Source organism: Marmota flaviventris, chromosome 6 (genome assembly GCF_047511675.1).
Source record: "Marmota flaviventris isolate mMarFla1 chromosome 6, mMarFla1.hap1, whole genome shotgun sequence".
NCBI classification, from domain to species: Eukaryota; Metazoa; Chordata; class Mammalia; order Rodentia; family Sciuridae; genus Marmota; species Marmota flaviventris.
Genome location: NC_092503.1, coordinates 133,033,086 through 133,052,767, shown reverse-complemented (window position 1 = coordinate 133,052,767; position 19,682 = coordinate 133,033,086). Strand labels below are relative to the sequence as shown.

The window sequence follows — 19,682 nt, the reverse complement described above, 5'->3', positions numbered from 1 at the left end:
GTGTTTTTTTATTTTTCTATGGGGGATACACAAAGGCTTTTCCATAGAACATGCTTCACCAAATAAAGCAATGGGTGGGCTGTCCCAGCTTGACAGGTAACACCCAACCCCAGAGCCACAGAGCAGTCTCTATAACTGAGGGAAGACTGAGGTCATGTGCTTTCTGTAATAAGCCATGGAATGACTTGCAATGCCACACCGAAATCTCCTTGGCTTCAAGGCTGAGTAGAGACTATGCAAATGGCTCAGAGGTGGCCCCCCACACTGGCCCTTAGTGCTACAGTACTGGCTGGAGTGGGAGGACAGACTGGGAGAGTCAAAAATGGATACACACACATAAATATGTGCAGACGTCTGTTCCTGTACATCTCCATCACATTCCCCTTCTCTGAATTCTCAAGAACTTGAATGTCTGTAATGAGTCTGGCATGATTAAGTGTTTGCTTGCTCAGAGTTAACTTAGAATTTTTAGTTTTGAATTGATTATGTGTATTGCAGTGCCCAGCACTAAGGATTATCATTTGCTTGATTAAGAACCTATACAGTGAAATTGTATTGAATGATTTGAGTGAATAAAGCATTGAAAAAAGCATTAGTGTGTGAATATGATTTACTTCTCCCCTCCACTGCAGATGTCACATCTTTGCCCATCCCAACACTAGCCAGCTTCCCTTGGTCCCTGCCCACTTTCACAGCACTGTGCCAACTTTCCCAGTAATCGTGTGGGCTTTACAACATGCTTACAGTTGTTCTCTCTGCTTAAATGTACCTGGGTTAGTTTTTTGATACTAAGAACCATGGTTGCCAGTCACAGAGGCACATGCCTGTAATCCCAGTGTATCAGGAGGCTGAGATAGGAGGATCATTGGTTCAAACCCAGCCTCAGCAATGGCAAGGCACTAAGCTCATCAGGGAGACCCTGTATCTAAAATACATACACAATAGTGCTGAGGATGTGCCTCCGTGGTCGAGTGCCCTTAAGTTCAATCCCTGGTACCCACCACAAAACCAATGATTATTGATGTGTAAAAATATGTAGGGTTCAAGTGACCTAGAGAGTAAACACATATGTGAAAATTATACTCCCTAGCCCAATGTCAAGACAGCCTTCACTCATTATCCACAGTGAATTGATTCCAGGACACCCCCCCACCCCCTTTGTATACCAAACTCTGCACATATTCAAGGTCAGGTGTAAATGATGCAGTGTTTGCATATAACCTATGCACATCCTCCTGTGTGCTTTAAACCATCTCAAGGTTCCTTATAACATTTAATACAATGGGAACATTACATAGCAGTTTACACTGTGCTGTTTAGAGAATAATGACAAGAAAAAAGTCTCTACACATTTAGCCCAGATGCACTTATTTTCAACCATGTTCAATCCAAGGTTGATTGAGTCCAAGGATGCAGACCCTACAGCCTCAGAGCTCAGATGAGAGATGCAGTAGCACAGAAGTATGAGCAGAGACATCAGTGAACAGAGACATCAGTGATCAGAGACATCAGTTACAGAAGATGACCAAAGAATCAGGAAGAGCAGCCTTAAGAATTAGAAGCACCACAGCCCTGACATCTGCTTAGTGTTGGCACAAAGAGACCTACACCCCTGGGGCCAGTAAGGGCATTTCTGAGAGACAAATAAGACTAGCAAAATGCAACTGGTAAATTTCATTCGGTGTCTAGGTTTCAGTAACGCAGGGAATTGTGTGTCTATTAAGTTTTCAATGGAACATTCCAATGTTTCATGTTACCTCAAAACAATAAGCTTCAGAAATCAGGGAACTGAACTAATAGGAAAGGCCTAATTGCCCAACATTTTGTATAGTTAAACTCTTCATTTCCTATATCTTGTATTTACTGAATTTAAAAAAATGCTAGTACTGTGGCTCAGTGGTCTTTGGGTTCTCCTCCTGGTACAAAAGGGGGTGGGGGTAAGAAGAGAGGTACAAAACAAAAGTACCTTGTTCTTTTGCTGAATAAAATTTTGAAATGGGGAGTTTTAAAAAATGTGGATTGTAGTGGACACAGTGGCACAACCTCTAATCCCACCAACTCAGAAGCTGAGGCAAGAGGATTGCAAGTTCACAGACATCCTGGTCAAGTTATCGATAACCTCTCTCAAAATAAAACACAAAATGTCCTAGGGAGGTGGCTCCATGCTAAAGTACCCCTGGGTTCAATGCCCAGTTCCTGCAAAAATGGGGGAGTTGGGGATGTGGTTCAGTGTGTAACAGGGGTTTTCTTGATGCTTTCACTAAATCCCTTGTGGCTTTGAATCTTACATATTTTTTTCTTTCCCCCAAATCTTCTCCCTGACTTCCTCCTCCCTGATCTTCTTGTCCTTGATGTTCTCCTTCCTGGTTTCTTCTCTCTAATCTAATTTTCTCAGAATCACCTCTTCAAAAACAACCTGTTCAGCAGTAATCTCTAGGGTATATAAAGAACTCAAAAAGCTAAGCACCAAAAAAAATGTAATCCAATCAACAAATGGGCCTAGGACCTGAACAGACACTTCTCAGAAGAGGATATACAATCAATCAACAAATATATGAAAAGATGTTCATCATCTCTAGCAATCAGAGAAATGCAAATCAAAACTACTCTAAGATATCATCTCACTCCAGTCAGAATGGCAGCTATTATGAAGACAAACAACAATAAGTGTTGGCAAGGATGTGGGGAAAAAGGCACACTCATACATTGCTGGTGGGACTGCAAAATGGTGCAGCCAATATGGAAAGCAGTATGGAGATTCCTTGGAAATCTGGGAATGGAATTACCATTTGACAAAGCTATTACTCTCCTCAGACTATACCCAAAGGACTTAAAAACAGCATACTACAGGGACACAACCACATCAATGTTATAGCAGCACAATTCACAATCACTAAACTGTGGAGCCAACCTAGATGCCCTTCAGTAGATGAATGGATAAAAAAGTGTGGCGTATATACACAATGGAATTTTATTCAGCATTAAAAGAGAATAAAATCATGACATTTGCAGGTAAATAGATGGCGTTGGAGTAGATAATGCTAAGTGAAGTTAGAAAATACCCCCCCAAACCAATGCCAAATGTTTTCTCAGATAGAAGGAGGCTGACTCATAGTGGGGTAGGGAGAGGGACCATGGGAGGAGTAGATGAATTCTAGATAGTTCAGAGGAGTGGGAGGGAAAGGGTGTGGGCAGGGGATTAGCAAGGATGATGGAATGTGATGGACATCATTATACAAAGTACATGTATGAGGACACAAATTGGTGTCAACATACTTTATATACAACCAGAGATATGAAAAATTGTGCTGTATGCATGTAGTAAGAATTGTAATGCATTCTGCTGTCATTTTTTTTAAATCAAGTAAAAAAAAAAATTGTTCCTCTGATAGGCAGTATGACAACCTATGGGACAGAAGACCCTCCATTTTTTCTTTTTTTGCTACCAAAATAGTAAACATTCCCTTTCCTTTTTCTCAAAACTGTGTCCTCATTATTACATTAGCATCAGGGATGGGAACAGAACATTTGGCAACAAGTGCTTTAGTGTTGTAGGGCAACTGAGCCTAAAAGAGAACTTTTAGAGGGTCTACTCCCAGACAGTCTTCCCTAGTGACCTACAGCCAAGGAGTGGTAGCACATGCCTGCAAACCCAGCAACGCTGAGGCAGGAGAAGCACAAGTGGGAGGCCAGCCTCAGCAAGTTAGCAAGATCCTGTCTCAAAATAAAAATATAAGGAGGTGGAGATGTAGCCCCATAGAAGAGCACCACTGGGTTCATTCCCCAGTACCAAAAAAGAAACACAAAATGGTGGCACATAGTTTGTGATGCAAAGAGAATATCACATTTCTTTCTCTTCAACTGCCCAGAAGTTTGGACTTAGTGTCTCTACATGCAGTTTCCCATCATCCTAATAGTTTTGATTTCTGCTTTGGTTTAGATCATATGAAACTTCTTTCCTTCTGTATTTCTTTTCCTTTTTCTCTTGTATTTTTTGTTTTGTTTTGGTTTTGGTTCTGGGGATTGAATCCAGATGCACTACAGCACAGAGCTACATCTCCTTTTCATTTATATATTTTCAGTTTGAGACAGGGTATTACTAAGTGGATTAGGGTCTCACTAAATTGCTGAAGCTGCCCTGGAACTTCTGATCCTCTGCCTCAGCCTCCTGGGTAGCTGGGATTACAGGTGCAGGTCATCAAACCTGGAACCACACAATATTTTTCATAGGCTGGACTCTATTCTGATCTATTTCTTTCCCAGGACTCCACTCCAAAGTGGTATGTTGTCACATGTACAAGATACACATGACAATCAAGCCTCATCTCAGAGTTAGCATTTTCCATCTCTTACTTGCCAATGTTCTCAAATAGTATATGTGGCTTTTAGCATTGCTTACATTTAAACTGAGCATGGTGGTACATGTCTGTAATCCAGCTATTTAAGAGGCTGCAGCAAGATGATCGTGAGTTTGAGACAAGTATGGAGGACAAAGTGAGATCCTGTCTCAGCATAAGATAGGGCGAGGAGCCAGGTATGGTGGCCTATGATTGTAATCCCAGCAGCTTAGGAGGCTGAGGCAAAGGATCACAAGTTCAAAGCCAGCCTCAGCAACCTAACAAGGCCATAAGCAGCTTAGTGAAATCCTGCCTCAATAAAAATAGAAAAGAGCTGGGGATGTGGCTCAGTGTTTAATTACCCTGAGTTCAAACACCTGTACCAAAAAAGAAGATGAAGAATTCAGAGGAGAAAGAGGGGTGAAAGGAGAATAAGGAGGAGGAGGATAAGGAAGAGGAGGAGGAGGAGGAGGAGGAGGAGGAGGAGGAGGAGGAGGAGGAGGAGGAGGAGGAGGAGGAAAAGAAAAGAAAAACAGCTAAGGGAAAATGGCCAGCCCTGACCTAAGGCAGAGTCCACCCACAAGCTGCCCATTCCCTCTACTGCGCACAATGACATCTGGCTCTAGAACTCAACAATAGAAAGTTACTTGATAGGAAAGGGGACACACTGGGACAACCTGCCCCCTAGTGGCTCATTTGACACTGATTTCTAGGTGGCTCTTGCTTCAGATTACACTTTTCTGTGATTGGTGCTGACTGTGGAGAGCAGCCATGAAAATTAATTCAAAACCAATCTCCCCCACACCCAAAAGTGATTTCCTGTTTGTTTGTTTTTGTTACTGGATGGTGTGTAGGGGCTGCTGGTCCAGTAGAGGCATCTGGGTGGGCCCTGGGGAGATGAAACTAGAAAACTGGACCCCGGCTGTTGGTGAATCTAGCTTTCCTGCTGGGTGTTGTTTCTTCCTGGACTAGAGCTCCTGTGACCCCTGGTGCAGGCAGAGCCTGGCTGCCTCTGGTTCCTGGGAACCTAGGGCCTCAACTCCCCAACTCCCCCCAAGGCCAGTCTTACTACCTTTGCCACTGCAGGTTTCTTCCCGATGAGGGGAAGCTTTAATCCTCTGTGTGGTGCAAGAGAGCAACCTCGGGTCAAGTTGCCCAGGGCCACCTCCAGGATCTGCCATGCTCCCATGGTCACTCAAGTGCAAGCCAGTCTTTCTAACCTTGGTGGCAATGATTCCTCTGATGGTGTCTCTGTTTCTTGTTAATTTCCTCTAGGGAGCATGGTCCTCTCAACAGCCTTCTGGAAATGGAAACAGAGCTCAGGCCATGTTACAAGCCTGCCCAAGCCTGCCAATTACCACTTAGCAAGCCCTGCCTCAGGCCACCTCTCCAGCCCCAGCTCCCTGCTCTCCCCTAGTTCCAGGTGATGAGTGGTCTCCTATGTGCCTTCTGTGGGAACCTCCCAGCCAGACATTCTGGTCATCCCCCCACACCTTTTCTCACTCCAGTGGCTTGGGTCATAAGATTATCTTGAGAGTCCTGACAACCTATCAGACTGAAAGACTCTAGGACAGAAAAGACAGGACTCTTTGAATTTGGAAAAGGCCTTGGACAAACAAAAGCTCTGGAAAAGACAAAGGAAGACCTCTGAGGAGGAAAGTTGAACTGTGTCCTGGTTGGGATGGCACCTCCCTGGGTTATGGAAACCCAGCTGAAACCAGTCATTGTCAGAGGACCTTAGCAGCCAGAGAGGGCTTCTGAAACTGCATTTTCTCAATGGTTATCTAGGATTGAAAACATGCTAATTATCAGAAGAGAGAGAGAGAGAGAGAGAGAGAGAGAGAGAGAGAGAGAGAAATATATCCATTTGATGGATTAATCCACTGATTGGATTACAGCTCTCATGATCTGATCATTTCACCTCCTGCATTAACACAGAGGCTTTTGGAGGACAACTCATATCCAAACCATATCAGAGACACTTGCCTTTGACATGTATCTTCTGCTCCCCAACTTCCCAAAGAGCTCACAGTTCCCACCCTCAGTGGATAATGAAGACTGGACTCTCATATGTAACCATACAACGGAACCCAAACCTGGGTGTCTCTCCTGAGGAGAGCAATGGAGTTGCCTCTTTGGGAAGTTCCTTCAGGGAGGAATAAGGCCCTGTCACTTGTCTATGTTCCCTGAATTCTTTTCACCTTTATTCAGCAGGACCACCTCAGGAAGAAGGCCAGGAAGGTTTTTGAAAGTCTATATTTGTTAAAATCATAATTTTGATCTGATACACCTAGGTTAATATGTTTTTCTGATTACATTCTGCTTTGTTTAAAACCAATTCACAAGGGTTAATTCTCAGACTAATAGGTTTTTAACAAATAACCTACAAGGCTTTTGTCTGTCTATTTTGTGTAGGTGCACCGGTGTACTGTCCATCTACATGTATTGCTGTGTATACATATATTTGATACTAAAAATTGACATATGAGCTTGTAAATTAAAATTTTAAAAATGGATCCAAATACCTTTGCTTCATATTATTTAAAAGGTTCAATTGAAATTGGGTAAATAAGTAAAAGTAAAAATGTCTTTAAAGTTACTAATGCAACTTAAACAAGTTACAGATTTGTTTCTAGGTGGTCAAACAGTTTTTAATAAAATGTTAATGTCTATAAAGTGTCTAATATCCATTGTCTCTAGGATTTTTCTTCAATTGGAAAAAATACAAATGCTATTCAATGCACTTGTCTTATACCTTTTTTTTAAAAAAAATGTAAATTAGATCTGACCTATATGAAATTAATCATGAATGTGTTGTTAGAGACATCTCATTGGTTTACAAAGTTTAAATGGTAACTGTTAAATATAATATCAAGTAATCTTAACTCCTTAAATTCCATAAGTAAAAATATTTATGCACTGTTGGTGTTTTCATATATTGGTAAATTTAAAAAATTTAAAATTACTTTACGTTATCACAAAAACAAGGTTACTAAAAGTTAAAAGTCCCAGCGGGTATAATTCTATATATAAAAAGTCAAGAGGTTTCAACTGCATTTCAATTAGAGTACTGTAAATATATTTCCTGTTATTAAAATGGATTAATTTATCTAAAGTCAGAAATTGATAAGGGTTATTTTAAGGTATAAAAAAAGAGGGATCTATGGATTAAAAATTATTTAAAGGTTCTAAATATAAAAAAAAATATATTTAGTAAAAAAAACATGTTTCTAGGTAAGAAAGTCTTTATGTGGTAAAATATAATTATAATACATCTAAGTAAACAATAAGGTCTAAGTAAGTAATATAAACATCTATAAATAAAGGTTAAATATTAAAATGTTTCTTTATAATAAGTTGTTTATATATGTAACAAAAATAGTTAAAAGTATTCAAGGTTGTTCCCTAAGAGCAAATATTAATGTGCTGATATAAACCAAAGTTTATTTACATATTAAAATGACAAACACTTCTTAAAATATTATTTATATTGTGTCTGTTAAGTTTTATTCTCTAGAGCAACTAACGGGACAAATGAAGGTTTGTACATCTCTGGTGAAACAGCGACTGTTATTTTAGAGTATTGTTTCACATTACAGAGTGTAAAACTTGGTTAATATAATAACATCAATAAAATTTTAGTACACTGCTCTTCTTCTCATATTCAATGTGCTTCCTTACATTGGCTAGACCCCCAAATCTCCCTTTTGTGTTTTTTTTGGCTTAAATATGAGGCATCACTGAAGGTGGTGTGCTACTCTGACCATCTCACTTTTAGAGAGTAGAGTGTCTGCTGCTGGCCAGCAATAAAGGCTTAATTGGAATGACAATGTGTGGTCTAAGAGTTATTTAAGGGTCTCGGTATTGGTATAACATTAAACCAGAGGAATTTTGCAGTCTGAGGCTATTATTCTCCTTTTAGTTATGGCACTTGCTCCCCAATGCAATGTAATCTCTTGAGGGTTTTCAATGCTCTTTGGCCAGGTACTGAGGTGCGCACTTACAATCACAGTAACTTGGGAGACTGAGGCAGGAGGATAGGAGATTCCAAGCCACCCTGGGCAACATAGTCAGACCCTGTCTCAAATAAAAATATATAAAGTTTTGGGGGTGTAGTTCAGTAGTAAAGGGCCCCAGGTACACAATTCCTGGTACCACACACACACACACACACACACACAGTCCAGCAGCCTCATGCATGCCAAGTGATTGCCATCAGATTTAGACAACTCAAGGGAGCCAATACTGACCATGTAATGCTTAGAATATTCCGTGGCCACAGTATCCCAGCTGATGATGCTACTGTAAAAGACTGCAGAATCAAAATGGAATTATTTGTTCCAAAACCTCACAAAAGTGGAGGGCAGAGGACCATGCAGGAGAAGGTCCTTGAGCTTGGTCCTTTGATAATAGACTTTCAGGAGGACTCTGACAAAACCACAACATTACACACACACACACACACACACACACACACACACACTCAAATTGCTTCTAAACTCCTTACTCTCCAATCAAGATCATAGGATTTTTATCATTGGCTCTCAAGAGATTAATAAAACACAGAATGGGACCTGAAAATTCCAAGAAACTCCAGGAGAGCCTTTCTTCTGCACTGCAGAGGAGTCTATTATGGTTCCTTCTCAAGCACATTTTGAAATTGGTGGGCAAATGATTCAAAAGACAATTAAAAACAGCAATGGCTTTCACGTGGAATGTTCCAGTTGAACATCTCTCAAACAGCTGCTCTTTAAGAAGTACATTTTAAGCCAGATGAGGTGGGCCATGCCTGTAATTCCAGATTCTCAGGAGCCCGAGGCAAGAGGATGGCAAGATTCAGGCCAGACTTGGCCATTTGGTAAGTCTGTTTGAAAATAAAACAAAGAGAATTGGGCAGGTAGCTTAGTGGTAGAGTGCCCCTGGTTAAATGCTTAGTACTGGAGAAGGAGAGAGTAAGTTTTTAGGCTTCAAGTTGTTTTTATCAAGTTCTCTGATTACATGGGAAAAGAAAAACTGAGTCATCTCTGTTAAAAGTTGAAGTATTATTTCATAGGATATAAATTTCCTTATTCACTTTAAATATCTTTCATGACTCTGGTTAAATGACTTATCTTTTATAATGATCTAGGACCCCGAGTTTCATGAAGTGCTTTAAATCTTTTGAGATTATTTACTAACTTCTCTATGATCAAAGTCTACATTGTCACTTGACCTTGAGCTAACATTGGGATGTTCTAGAGAATTCCATAGTTGTTCAAGGGATTTCTAGAAGAGAGACATTAAGTCAATTATCCTAATTTGATATGATGAGAAATCCTGTCAAATATGACATAACTTTTTCAAGTTGTATTTATTTCGATATTTTATTAATATTTGCTTTAAAATGGCAAAAATTCAAAAAAATCTCATATGTTTTCAGACATAATTCTGTATGCCAATCAAATCACCTTGTTAATACCTGTTTATAGTAAATTCCCAACAGATTTTTAACCATGTTAAAGAATCTAAATTTTTATCATCAAGAGCTATCATTTGGATTTTTTTCCCTGAACATAACTAAAATCAGATTATTTGATTAAGAAGAAAAAAACCTCTAACAAGTTTACTTGAACACAGGTCTCTCATCTATCTATCTATGTATTTATGTATTCATTTCTTTATTTATTGTTGCTAGGGATCAAACCCAGGGCCTCATGCATGCTAGGCAAATGCTCTACCTTTTCAAAATTGTAATTCAAAACAGAGTGTGGTGGTGAACACTTGTAATCCCATCTACTGTCCTGTGAACTGATAAATACAATCAATAAGTGTGTCAGTTATGGGTTATGGATTAGTAAAAAAAATATAGATGATGGGTATAAAATTTTGAAGAGTGAGATAAGACAATTATAAAGCAAGAACTGTCATAGGCAGCACCTGAGACTTCATTTTGCTGCCTCCTATGAAAAACTGTTACAAGAGCTGTTTCTGAGAAACTGAAATGAAACCTGTTTTCTTACTTTAAAATACTTGCCATTCTGTACTTTGTACCCCACAAATTGTACCCTACTCAGGATGCAGTGGTGGTCATGGAGAGCTACATCCTGGGTTTGAATGCTATTGTGGGTCTACATGACTTTGAAGTACATTCTCACCCCACTCACCCCCACCCAAATTCAGGATGTGACTGTCTAGCACCTGCTTGAACCCAGGACCATGCTCAACTAAACTGCAAAGCTAATGTGCTGGCTTGCTGACTGGAAAATTCTGGTCCCGCCTAGAGCCCAGAGGCCCCACTTATTAATGTTTTAATTTCTATGATTGGCTAGATTACATGACGATAAGCAAGTCACTGAAATGTGGATTTTGTGCTTATATAGTTTTTGGATGGACCAGGAAGCTGAGGCCCTCTCACAGAGCTTGAGGCTCTTTGGTGGGTGACAGTCCCTAGTCAGGTAAGTAAAGCTCTATTTTGATTTGAAATTCAGACTTAGAGTGCTTTCTGGAGGGACTTGCCATAACACCATCTACTTAGCAGGCTAAGGCAGAAGGATCTCAAATCCAAGGCCTGTCTCAGTAATTTAGTGAGAACCTGTCTCAAAACAAAAATTTGTTTTAAAAAATGGGCTGGGAATGTAGCTCACTGGTATAGTTCCCCTGGTTTCAAACCTTGTACCCAAACTGAATAAATGAATAATTTAATTAACTAAGTAATTAATGAAAAAATGAAAAAAGCTGAGAATGTCGCTCAGTGGTAAAGCTCTCTTTGGTTCAATCCCCAATGCCAAAAAAATAAAAAAAATAAAAATAAATAAATTCAGGGCCTAAATATTTTTTTAAAAATGAACACCTTTACTCATAAAATTTCTGTAAAAGTCTAACTCATCATAGAATAATAAAGACTAAAGCTTGGAGATGAGGTACCCAAGGCCTAATGAAAAGGCAAAATTGAATTTAACAGTGACTTTCTGGTGGAAGAACACTGAGAGCCACTTTCTCCAAACCCACCTTGTTCAAATGTGGCTCAATGAGTTTCAACAATGATTCCTAGTCATCTATTAATTCCCTCCAATGGGAGACTGGACCAACCAGGAAAAGTCCATCCTGGCACCGAGAGAGAATCAAACCCTAAGCATTATGTGATGCATCCAGAGAAAAAACCTTCATCCCAAGGGGGAAACATAATGGTGCTCAAATCAACAGGCAGGAACTGTGTCAAATCCTGATGAAGGGGAAGCAGGGTGATGTGAAGGGAGGGTCCCTGGGCAGCCCTGCCTGATGGCAGGAACTATCACAAACCAGTCAGCCCCAACCTCAGCTGTGCATAAAATCCACCCCAACCTGCACCCCCCAAACTCTAGGAGGACACCTGGTCAGTAGCCACCTGTTGTCCTTGAACTGAGGCCACCCATGGTACTGAATCTGTGGAGTCAGTGATAATTGATTCAAAGCTGCCTTTAAAACACTGTCTCTCTTTGCCTCCTGGATGGGGCTCTGACTCATCTTTCTTTAGGTGTCCTGCATTCCTGCCCTATTATGTCTGACTACACCTGTTCTTTGGAGAGCCACTGTCTGTTGTGACTTAGGTTGACAGAAACATCTACCTGCCTCCTGCACCAAGTCAAGGGTGGTAAGAGCAGCAGGGCTGTGGCATGAGGTCACCCTTTCCAGCAGGCTACGCACAGACAAATGGCAGAGAGATTTAGAATTCAATTGAGAGACAAGATATCCATTGTTGTGGAGCCTAAAAAGCAATGAGGTCTCTGAAATAGCCTTAACCCTACATCACTGCACACATAGGAGATTAAATGTGGGTCAGTTGTGGTAAGTCATTATGTGAAACAGATACCAAAGATCATCTCAACCAACTGTAAATATTAAACTGATATGAAAAGGGATATTTTCCAACAGATACCCAAAAGATTATCATGGTTTAGATGCTGTGTCTCCCAATAGCTCACCTGTGAGAGAATGGTTTTGGAGGAGACATGATTGGTTTATAGCCTTAACCTTGTAAGTAAGTTAATTACTAATGGGATTAACTGAGTGATAATAGGGGGCACCTGAGGTGTGGCTGGAGGAAGCTAATCCATGGGCGTGTGAATACGGTGTGTATATATTGTATCTGGCAAGGGGCCATCTTTCTCCCTCTCTGTTCTCTAATAATGTGAGCACCTTCCCTCTGTCACAATCTCCCACCATAATGGTCAGCCTCATCTTGAAGATGAGGGCCCAAGAAATGGAATCTGTTGTGTGTGCATTGAGACCTCTGAAACCATGAGTCCCCAAATAAACTTTTTCTCCTCTGTAGTTGTTGGGGTTGGGTGTTGTAGTGAGAGCATGTAAAAGATGACTAACACAAAAACAGAACAACAAAGCAGAAATGCAATTCTGTAAATGACGCTATTCAAACCATTCCTTCTACATCTTCCTGTAAGTCCTCCCCTCACATGGCTCATCATCCAAGCACTCCCTCTCTTTCCTTCCTCAATTCCTGAATTACTTTTTACTCAGGCTCTTCAAATTTTCCTTTGCCTATGAAATTCTCACAGCCTAAAGAGCCCTGGAAACTGCCTGGAGCAATGGCTGTCTGAGAGATGTGCCCTCGGGTCCCTGATTCTGCAGGAAGAGTCTCCAGTTGGTGGCCTCCCTGATGTCAGAAACACCTGCTGTCCAACCCTGTGTCTTTCTCTCCCATTCCCAAGTTGCCCACAGTTTCCACCCTTGGTGGATTTCAGACTTTTCCAATTCTGATGGGGCATGTTGGCCCATGCCTATAATCACAGCAACCCAGGAGACTGAGGCAGGAGGAAGGCAAATTTGAGGCCAGCCTCAGCAACTTAATGAGGACCTAAGCAATTTAGTGAGACACTATCTCCAAATAAAAGCAAAAAATAAAAAGGGCAGGAGATGTGGTTCAGTGGTTGAGAACCAATGGGTTCAATCCCCAGTACAGACAGACAAACAGGAGAAGTATTGCCCTAAGTCTAGAAGACTGATTCCACCCTCCTTGTCTGCTCTTCCTCTCTGAGTGTGCCCAGATTTGCTGCAAGGTAACTCGACAGTTGTGTGACTGTTGTCAACATGGTTTCCATTCTGTGGTCTTCGTGGATGACACTACTGTCTTCAAAAAGCTGTTTTTACTATGGAATTTTCGAGAAAAAAATTCAAATAATTTGGATATGGCCAAAGACGCCTTTGAAAGATATTTTCAGGTGTTGTTTTTTTCTTAGGGATTCGGTGCTTTTCTGTCTCACGGGAGGAACAGGAGGGTCACATATGGACAAAACTGAGTCCATGGAGTGGAGTGTATGGAAGGACGCATCCCTGACTGTCACACTCTCCTGGATTGTGCGCAAACCAGTCAGCCCCATGACCATTGGAATCAATCAATCAATCTGGAGGAAGAAAATCCAATCAGGATTAAGTGGGTGAAGATGGAAAACCTGATCAGATACTGCTTTCTGATTGTATGCCAGCCAATCAGATGGAAGTGGGGGCGTGGTCAGAGAGGTCCATAAAAGCTCCTGTGGAGCCAGAAGAGAAACACAAGAGTCCTGGAGCCCAAGGAGAACCAGCCTGGCCTGCTGAGGCTCCAAGAACCCTGCACACCTGGACAGATCCAGTAAGTCCCTCACTGCCCTGAGCACCACCCTGTCCGGCCTCACCTGTGCGGATTCAGAAACAATTTTTTTTTCCTGTCTTTTCTCATGAACCAATTTAGAACATCTATTTTGCCTCTCAGTGTATTTTTACCTTGATCCTGAACACTAGGATTTCCACTTTGGTTTATGTCACTTTCAATTTTCTTTCTTTCTTTCTTTGGTATGGGCTATTGAACCCAGGGGCACTCAAACACTGAGCCACATCCCCAGCCATGTTTTGTGCTGTATTAAGAGACAGGGTCTCACTTAGTTTCTTAGCGCCTGCTCTTGCTGAGGCTAACTTTGATCGCATGATCCCCCTGTCTCAGTCTCTGGAGACCCTTGGATTACAGGCTTGTGCACGCATGCCCCGCACATTTTCTTTTTCTAAATTGTTGTTTTCTAAAGTTTATATGGACAATATAATTTATTTATCCATTTATTTATTTGGGGGTATGGTGATTGAACCAGGGCCTTGTGCAAGTGAGGCAAGCACTCTACAACAGAGGTATGTCCCCAACCCAACATTTAATAATTTTTACCTGCTGCTGAGGATCAAGCCCAGTGCCTCACATGTCCTAGGAAAGTGCTCTTCCATTGAGCTCCAGGCAAAGCCAATTTAAAATTACTTAACCAAGAAGTGGATTGCAATCCTATTTCATTCTAATTGATTGGAATTCTATTTTCTGATAATAAAAATATTTATTTTGTGTGCCCTTAAATTCATACTGTTTTGCTGGGCATGGTGGCACACACCTCTAATCCCTACACCTCTAGAGTTTGAGGAGGCCAGAGAACTAGAGTTCAAAGCTAGCCACAGCAGCACCAGGCGCTGAACAATTCAGTAATATCCTGTTTCCAACTAAAATACAAAATATGGCTGGGGGCAGTGACTTACTGGTTGAGTGTCCTGAATTTAATCACCAATATCGCCTCATCCTCCAAATTATACTTTAAGGCTTATGTAGCTTTGTAATTTTATAATTTGTTTAAACACATAAACAAAAAGCTTCAAACAATCTCATACAACAGTTCAAAGACCCTGTTCTTCTGATCTGTTTGTTCTCTTGAACTCCCCCCCTAAGGTGGCAGAATCTCACATGAGTAACAGATATCCATGAGACTCTGTTGTAATTTCCAAGTGTTTTATAATATGGGCACATGCTTTATATATGCCCATTTAATTTTTTGAAATTAAAAATAACATCACCCATGTGAGGGCAACTCCTTTCTGAGCCACTGTAGTTTTTGAAACTGAGGAGCCTACTGCATCAAGTCACATGACACTCGAATTCCCATTTTATAAGGACAAAATAGTAATCAAAGGCTTTCCCCCATTAAGGTTGGGGTGAGTTTTTGGACTCCCTAGTACCCCCTTCCCAGTGGCTGGCAATGGATGGGATAGTGGCCTTTTCTCTGGACCATTTTCCAGGATCCTTATTCTTACAGACTCGCTAAGATGAGCAACCACTCCCCACCCATGCTGCTGGAGCTGGCAGGGTGCATCCTACTGAGCGACAAGTCCAGGTCCATCCTGGATCTGGAGGACCTGCCCATAGAGCTCTTCCCACCATTCTTTGTGGAGGCCTTCAGCAGGGGACACACAGAGGTCTTGAAGAAAATGGTGCAGGCCTGGCCCTTCACATGCCTGCCCCTGGGGGCCCTGATGAGGAAGCCACAGCTGGATATGCTCCGAGTGGTACTGGATGGGCTGGACATGCTGCTTGCCCTGCAGGATCGCCCTAGGTGAGGGAGACCCAGGTGGCCTGGAAGGGAGCACCCTCAGAGCCAGGGAAGGGATGGGTATAGGCAGGGAGAGTGGTTGCTGAAATGTGCTCCACAGGCTTCCTGTGCGGCCAGCAAGGAGGGGTGAAGAGGCCTTGGCCCTGCTGAGCCCCATCTGGGAAAGGCTTCCAGATGTGGAGGTGCTTGAGGCAGCAGTGCTGACCCCTGAATGAGGCTGTACCTGCAATGCCTCAGTCTGTACAAGTGGGTGCACCAGTCTAGATTGGAGAAAAGCGTGACAGAAGGAAGAAGTGGAGCAGGGAGCAGAAGCTGAGAGGGGAAGGCAAGGGCCTCAGGGCTGAGACTCTGCTATGGTCCCCACAGGAGGTAGAAACTGCAGGTGCTGGATTTGCGGATGGTTCCAAGGAACTTCTGGAGGACGTGGTCTGGAGATATGGTCGATGCCTGTTCACCAGAGGACATTAAGAAAAATCGAACATTGAAACTTGGTCCAGTAATGGCAGCTAAGCTGCCCTTGAAGATTTTCATAGACTTGTGCCTCACAGAAGGGACCCTGGATGAATTCCTGACTCTCTTGTTCCTATGGGTCACACAGAGAAGGGACAGGCTGCACCTGTGTTGCAATAGGCTGAAGATCCTTGCAAAACCCACCAGCCACACCAGGAAGGTCCTGAGACTGTTGCAGCTGGACTCTGTCCAGAAGGTGGAAGTGCACTGCACCTGGGCGCCCTCCACCTTGGGTTCTTGTGCTCTTTTCTTGGGCCAGATGAGGAACCTGAGGAAGCTGCTTGTCTCCCAGGTCCGCATGCCTGCCCACACCTCCCCAGAGAAGCAGGAGTGGCTGCTCTCCCAGCTCACCTCGCAGTTCCTCAGGATGGACTGCCTGCGGAAGTTCTGTGTGGATGCTGTCCTCCTCCTTGAGGGCCACCTGGAACAGGTGCTGAGGTGAGTAAGGGGGATGAGCTTCCTCTGCAGACCACTATCAGTGAATATGAAAGGGCACCTACTGTGCGCCAGCCACTGACATTCTCATGGTGAACAAGGCACTGGAAGGTAAATACCCCATCATCTGTTCCTGTTGTATCCTGAAGCTGGATCTCCTAATCTGTGTTAGAGCAAAGGGTTAAACCAAGTCTCTTGGTCTGTGAAGTGACATCATGCTGGGAAGCCAGCTGATGCCTACAGGAGCTAGTGAGGGTGGGTGAGGTTCCTTTTCTGGGAGGCCTTTCCAGCGACAAGTGTACAAAGCAGGGTAGAGGTGAGGACTTTGAAGGAGGAAAGCCCCCACACCTGTACCTGTTCAACAAGGAATCTCTGTTTTCCTCCTTCTGGGAGCAGAGGAGCTCACTTCTAATTTCCTCCTGGGAAGGCAGCTGGAGTTCCAGGTGATGACTCAGGGGCTGTGAATGAAGAGCAGGAAGTAAGCGCTTGCTGAGGGGACAGGGAATGAGCCCTGCAGGAGTTAACCCCAGTGTGTTTTGACACATCTTTCCTGGATTTGTCTTTGGTGCATGACTCTTCCTGACTTCCTGTGGCTAGATATGTGGCTTTCTGCTTGTCGTTGAGGGTGATATTCATAGAGATGGAGGACCCACCTGGTCACACAAGTAGTGGTGAAAGTTTCAGGTTGAAATCCAGTGACCTGAATGAGCAGATTCTACAAAATGTCAACCATATTCAGATGGCCATGGAGACATTGGGTTTAGGCCAATTCATTTTCTCCCTCAGAACTGACTGCCTTGTTTCTCCTTAGGAACCTGAAGACCCCCCTGGAGACCCTCTCAATAACCAACTGCCTGCTCACAGATTCTGACTGGAATTATCTCTCCCGATGCCCAAACACCAGCCAGCTAAGGCACCTGGATCTGAGATACATCAAATTGACCAATTTCAGTCCAAAGCCACTCAAAATTCTGCTGGAGACTGTTGCCTCCACCCTGAACAGGTTGGACTTGGAAGCCTGTGAGATTGCGGACTCCCAGCTCCAAGCCATCCTGCCTGCCCTGAGCCATTGCTCTCAGCTCAGGACCTTGTGCTTTTTCCGGAATCGCATCTCTATGTCGGTCCTCAGGGACCTGCTCTGTCACACTGCCGGGCTGAGCCAGTTGAGCATAGAGCTATACCCTGCCCCTCTGGAGAGCTATGATGCCCAGGGTGCCATCCACCGAGAGAGATGTTCCCAACTCTGTGCTGAGCTCACAGCACTATTGAAGGACCTTAGGCAGCCAAAGGTCCTTATTTTCGATACTGTGCCCTGTCCTCAATGTGGCCACATGTTCATCTACAACCAGGGCCTCATTCACTGTTTCTGTCCAACAGCTGCCTAGTTGGGTGTGTATAAAAATATGCCCTTTTCGCAATTGGATGTATAACCAGGATGTAGAGGGATCATGAAGGAAACTCAGAGCCCAGCATTTCAGATACTGTCTGAAGTGTGGATGGGGAAAGGAGTCAGATGCTGGGGCTACATTGGTAGGAAGCACCTGAAGATTGGACCTTCTGTTTAGAGCCATATGTGTCTGTATAGAGTCATAACAAGGGGCCTGGATTTTTAGAATGGGATTTAGGCTTCATGCACATATGAAGAAACTATTTTGTTTCATGGATATTCCATAAATAAATAGTATGAAATGAATGGAATCTCAAGATTAGTCCTCTGACATCTTCCATGATGGTTTTACCCAGTTTTCTGATTTTGACACTGGAATTCTCCAGGGGCTGATGGAGAAATACCACCAAGTACTTGGTGATCAATGAGGTTCATTCCCAGAAACTCAGAGCATCAAACTGAAATCAGGTCATTGTCTGTGGCTTCACTGTGGCATAATCCATGTAGGGGAACACAGGAGCCCTGGAGCATCCTAAGTGGACAGTAAAATTTCAAAAAGCCCTTCTTAGGTGACCTCAGTGCCACCCAGACACTCAAGGTACACCCATCCTTGTGGGTCTCCACATAGACCTAGAAACTTGGCATCTTGGTCTTTGGATGCAATGAGAATAAAATAGGGTCTCTGGGCCTCACAAAATCTTGCCTGTCATCCTGCTACCAAGTCTTTCCTGAAATAATGTAGTCTTGGCCAATGAAACCATCCAAATTAGCTTTCATCAAAATAGTAGAATTATATAGGTAGATAACATTTCTGAATGTGTCTAAAATAACTGAATTAATTACCACCTTCTGGTGGGGGAGAAGGCTGCTCATAACTGACAGATCTTCCCCTAACACTTCCCATTTCTCCCTACCCGGGACACAAGGTTTTCATTCAGCAGATGATCAGAGGATGAGTAAGGATGAGGTGGCTGTGGGCAAATGGGTGGCCCTACCTGTGCTGCCTGGTCCTTAGCCAAGATCCCCTAAATGACAACTCCTGCTGAGGACTAAGTTTGGTGGGATTATGCTGTGACCTTAGACTTAGCTTCCCATCCAAGGTGGAGAAGGAGGTCCACCCAAACTTTTTTTAAGTTATCCTAAAGCTGCCTGTGTACATGATCTAATTTGGGCTTGAAGGCTTCTCCATACACAGTGAACTAGAACCCAGTTCCATGTGTAAGCAGACTGCAGCTCACTCTTGGAACAGGTAGCCGAGTCCAGGTCCTACACAGCCAGCCCATCTGTCCGCCACACAGTGATCTGTGTGCCTCACACCTCTTTATGACACTTCCTTTCTTCTGGCTCTACACCTAACTTGCGTGTGTGGCAGGTGAGGTGGGGAGTTCTGAACAGCATTCATTCTGCTCTGCTGCTGGGTTCTAGGATCAAATAAAGGCAAGGAAGATCTGCAATATGAGATGTGTCATCACTGGTTGTTTTAAGGGTTTTCATGACCAAAAAGTTATTTTTGAAGTTATTCTGGTGTGTCCAGACTCCTTGAATTGTATAAGGACTGAGAGTTGCATGTGTCCCCACACAGCCCTAGGGATAAAGTACCCAGATTGCTCTTTGAATTACTCTTCTTTTGACTCTAGGTACATTTGT

At 42.9% G+C, this 19,682-nt stretch overlaps 1 protein-coding gene across 1 annotated transcript; it reads left to right on the top strand.

Moving 5' to 3' along the window:
* Positions 1-15,419: 15,419 nt before the first annotated feature.
* Positions 15,420-18,033, top strand: LOC114083885 (PRAME family member 12-like). The gene is given in 3 exon segments (XM_071613855.1): positions 15,420-15,706; positions 16,070-16,651; positions 17,460-18,033. Coding segments are annotated over 3 exon segments (1,443 nt in total).
* The last annotated feature ends 1,649 nt before the right edge of the window (positions 18,034-19,682 follow it).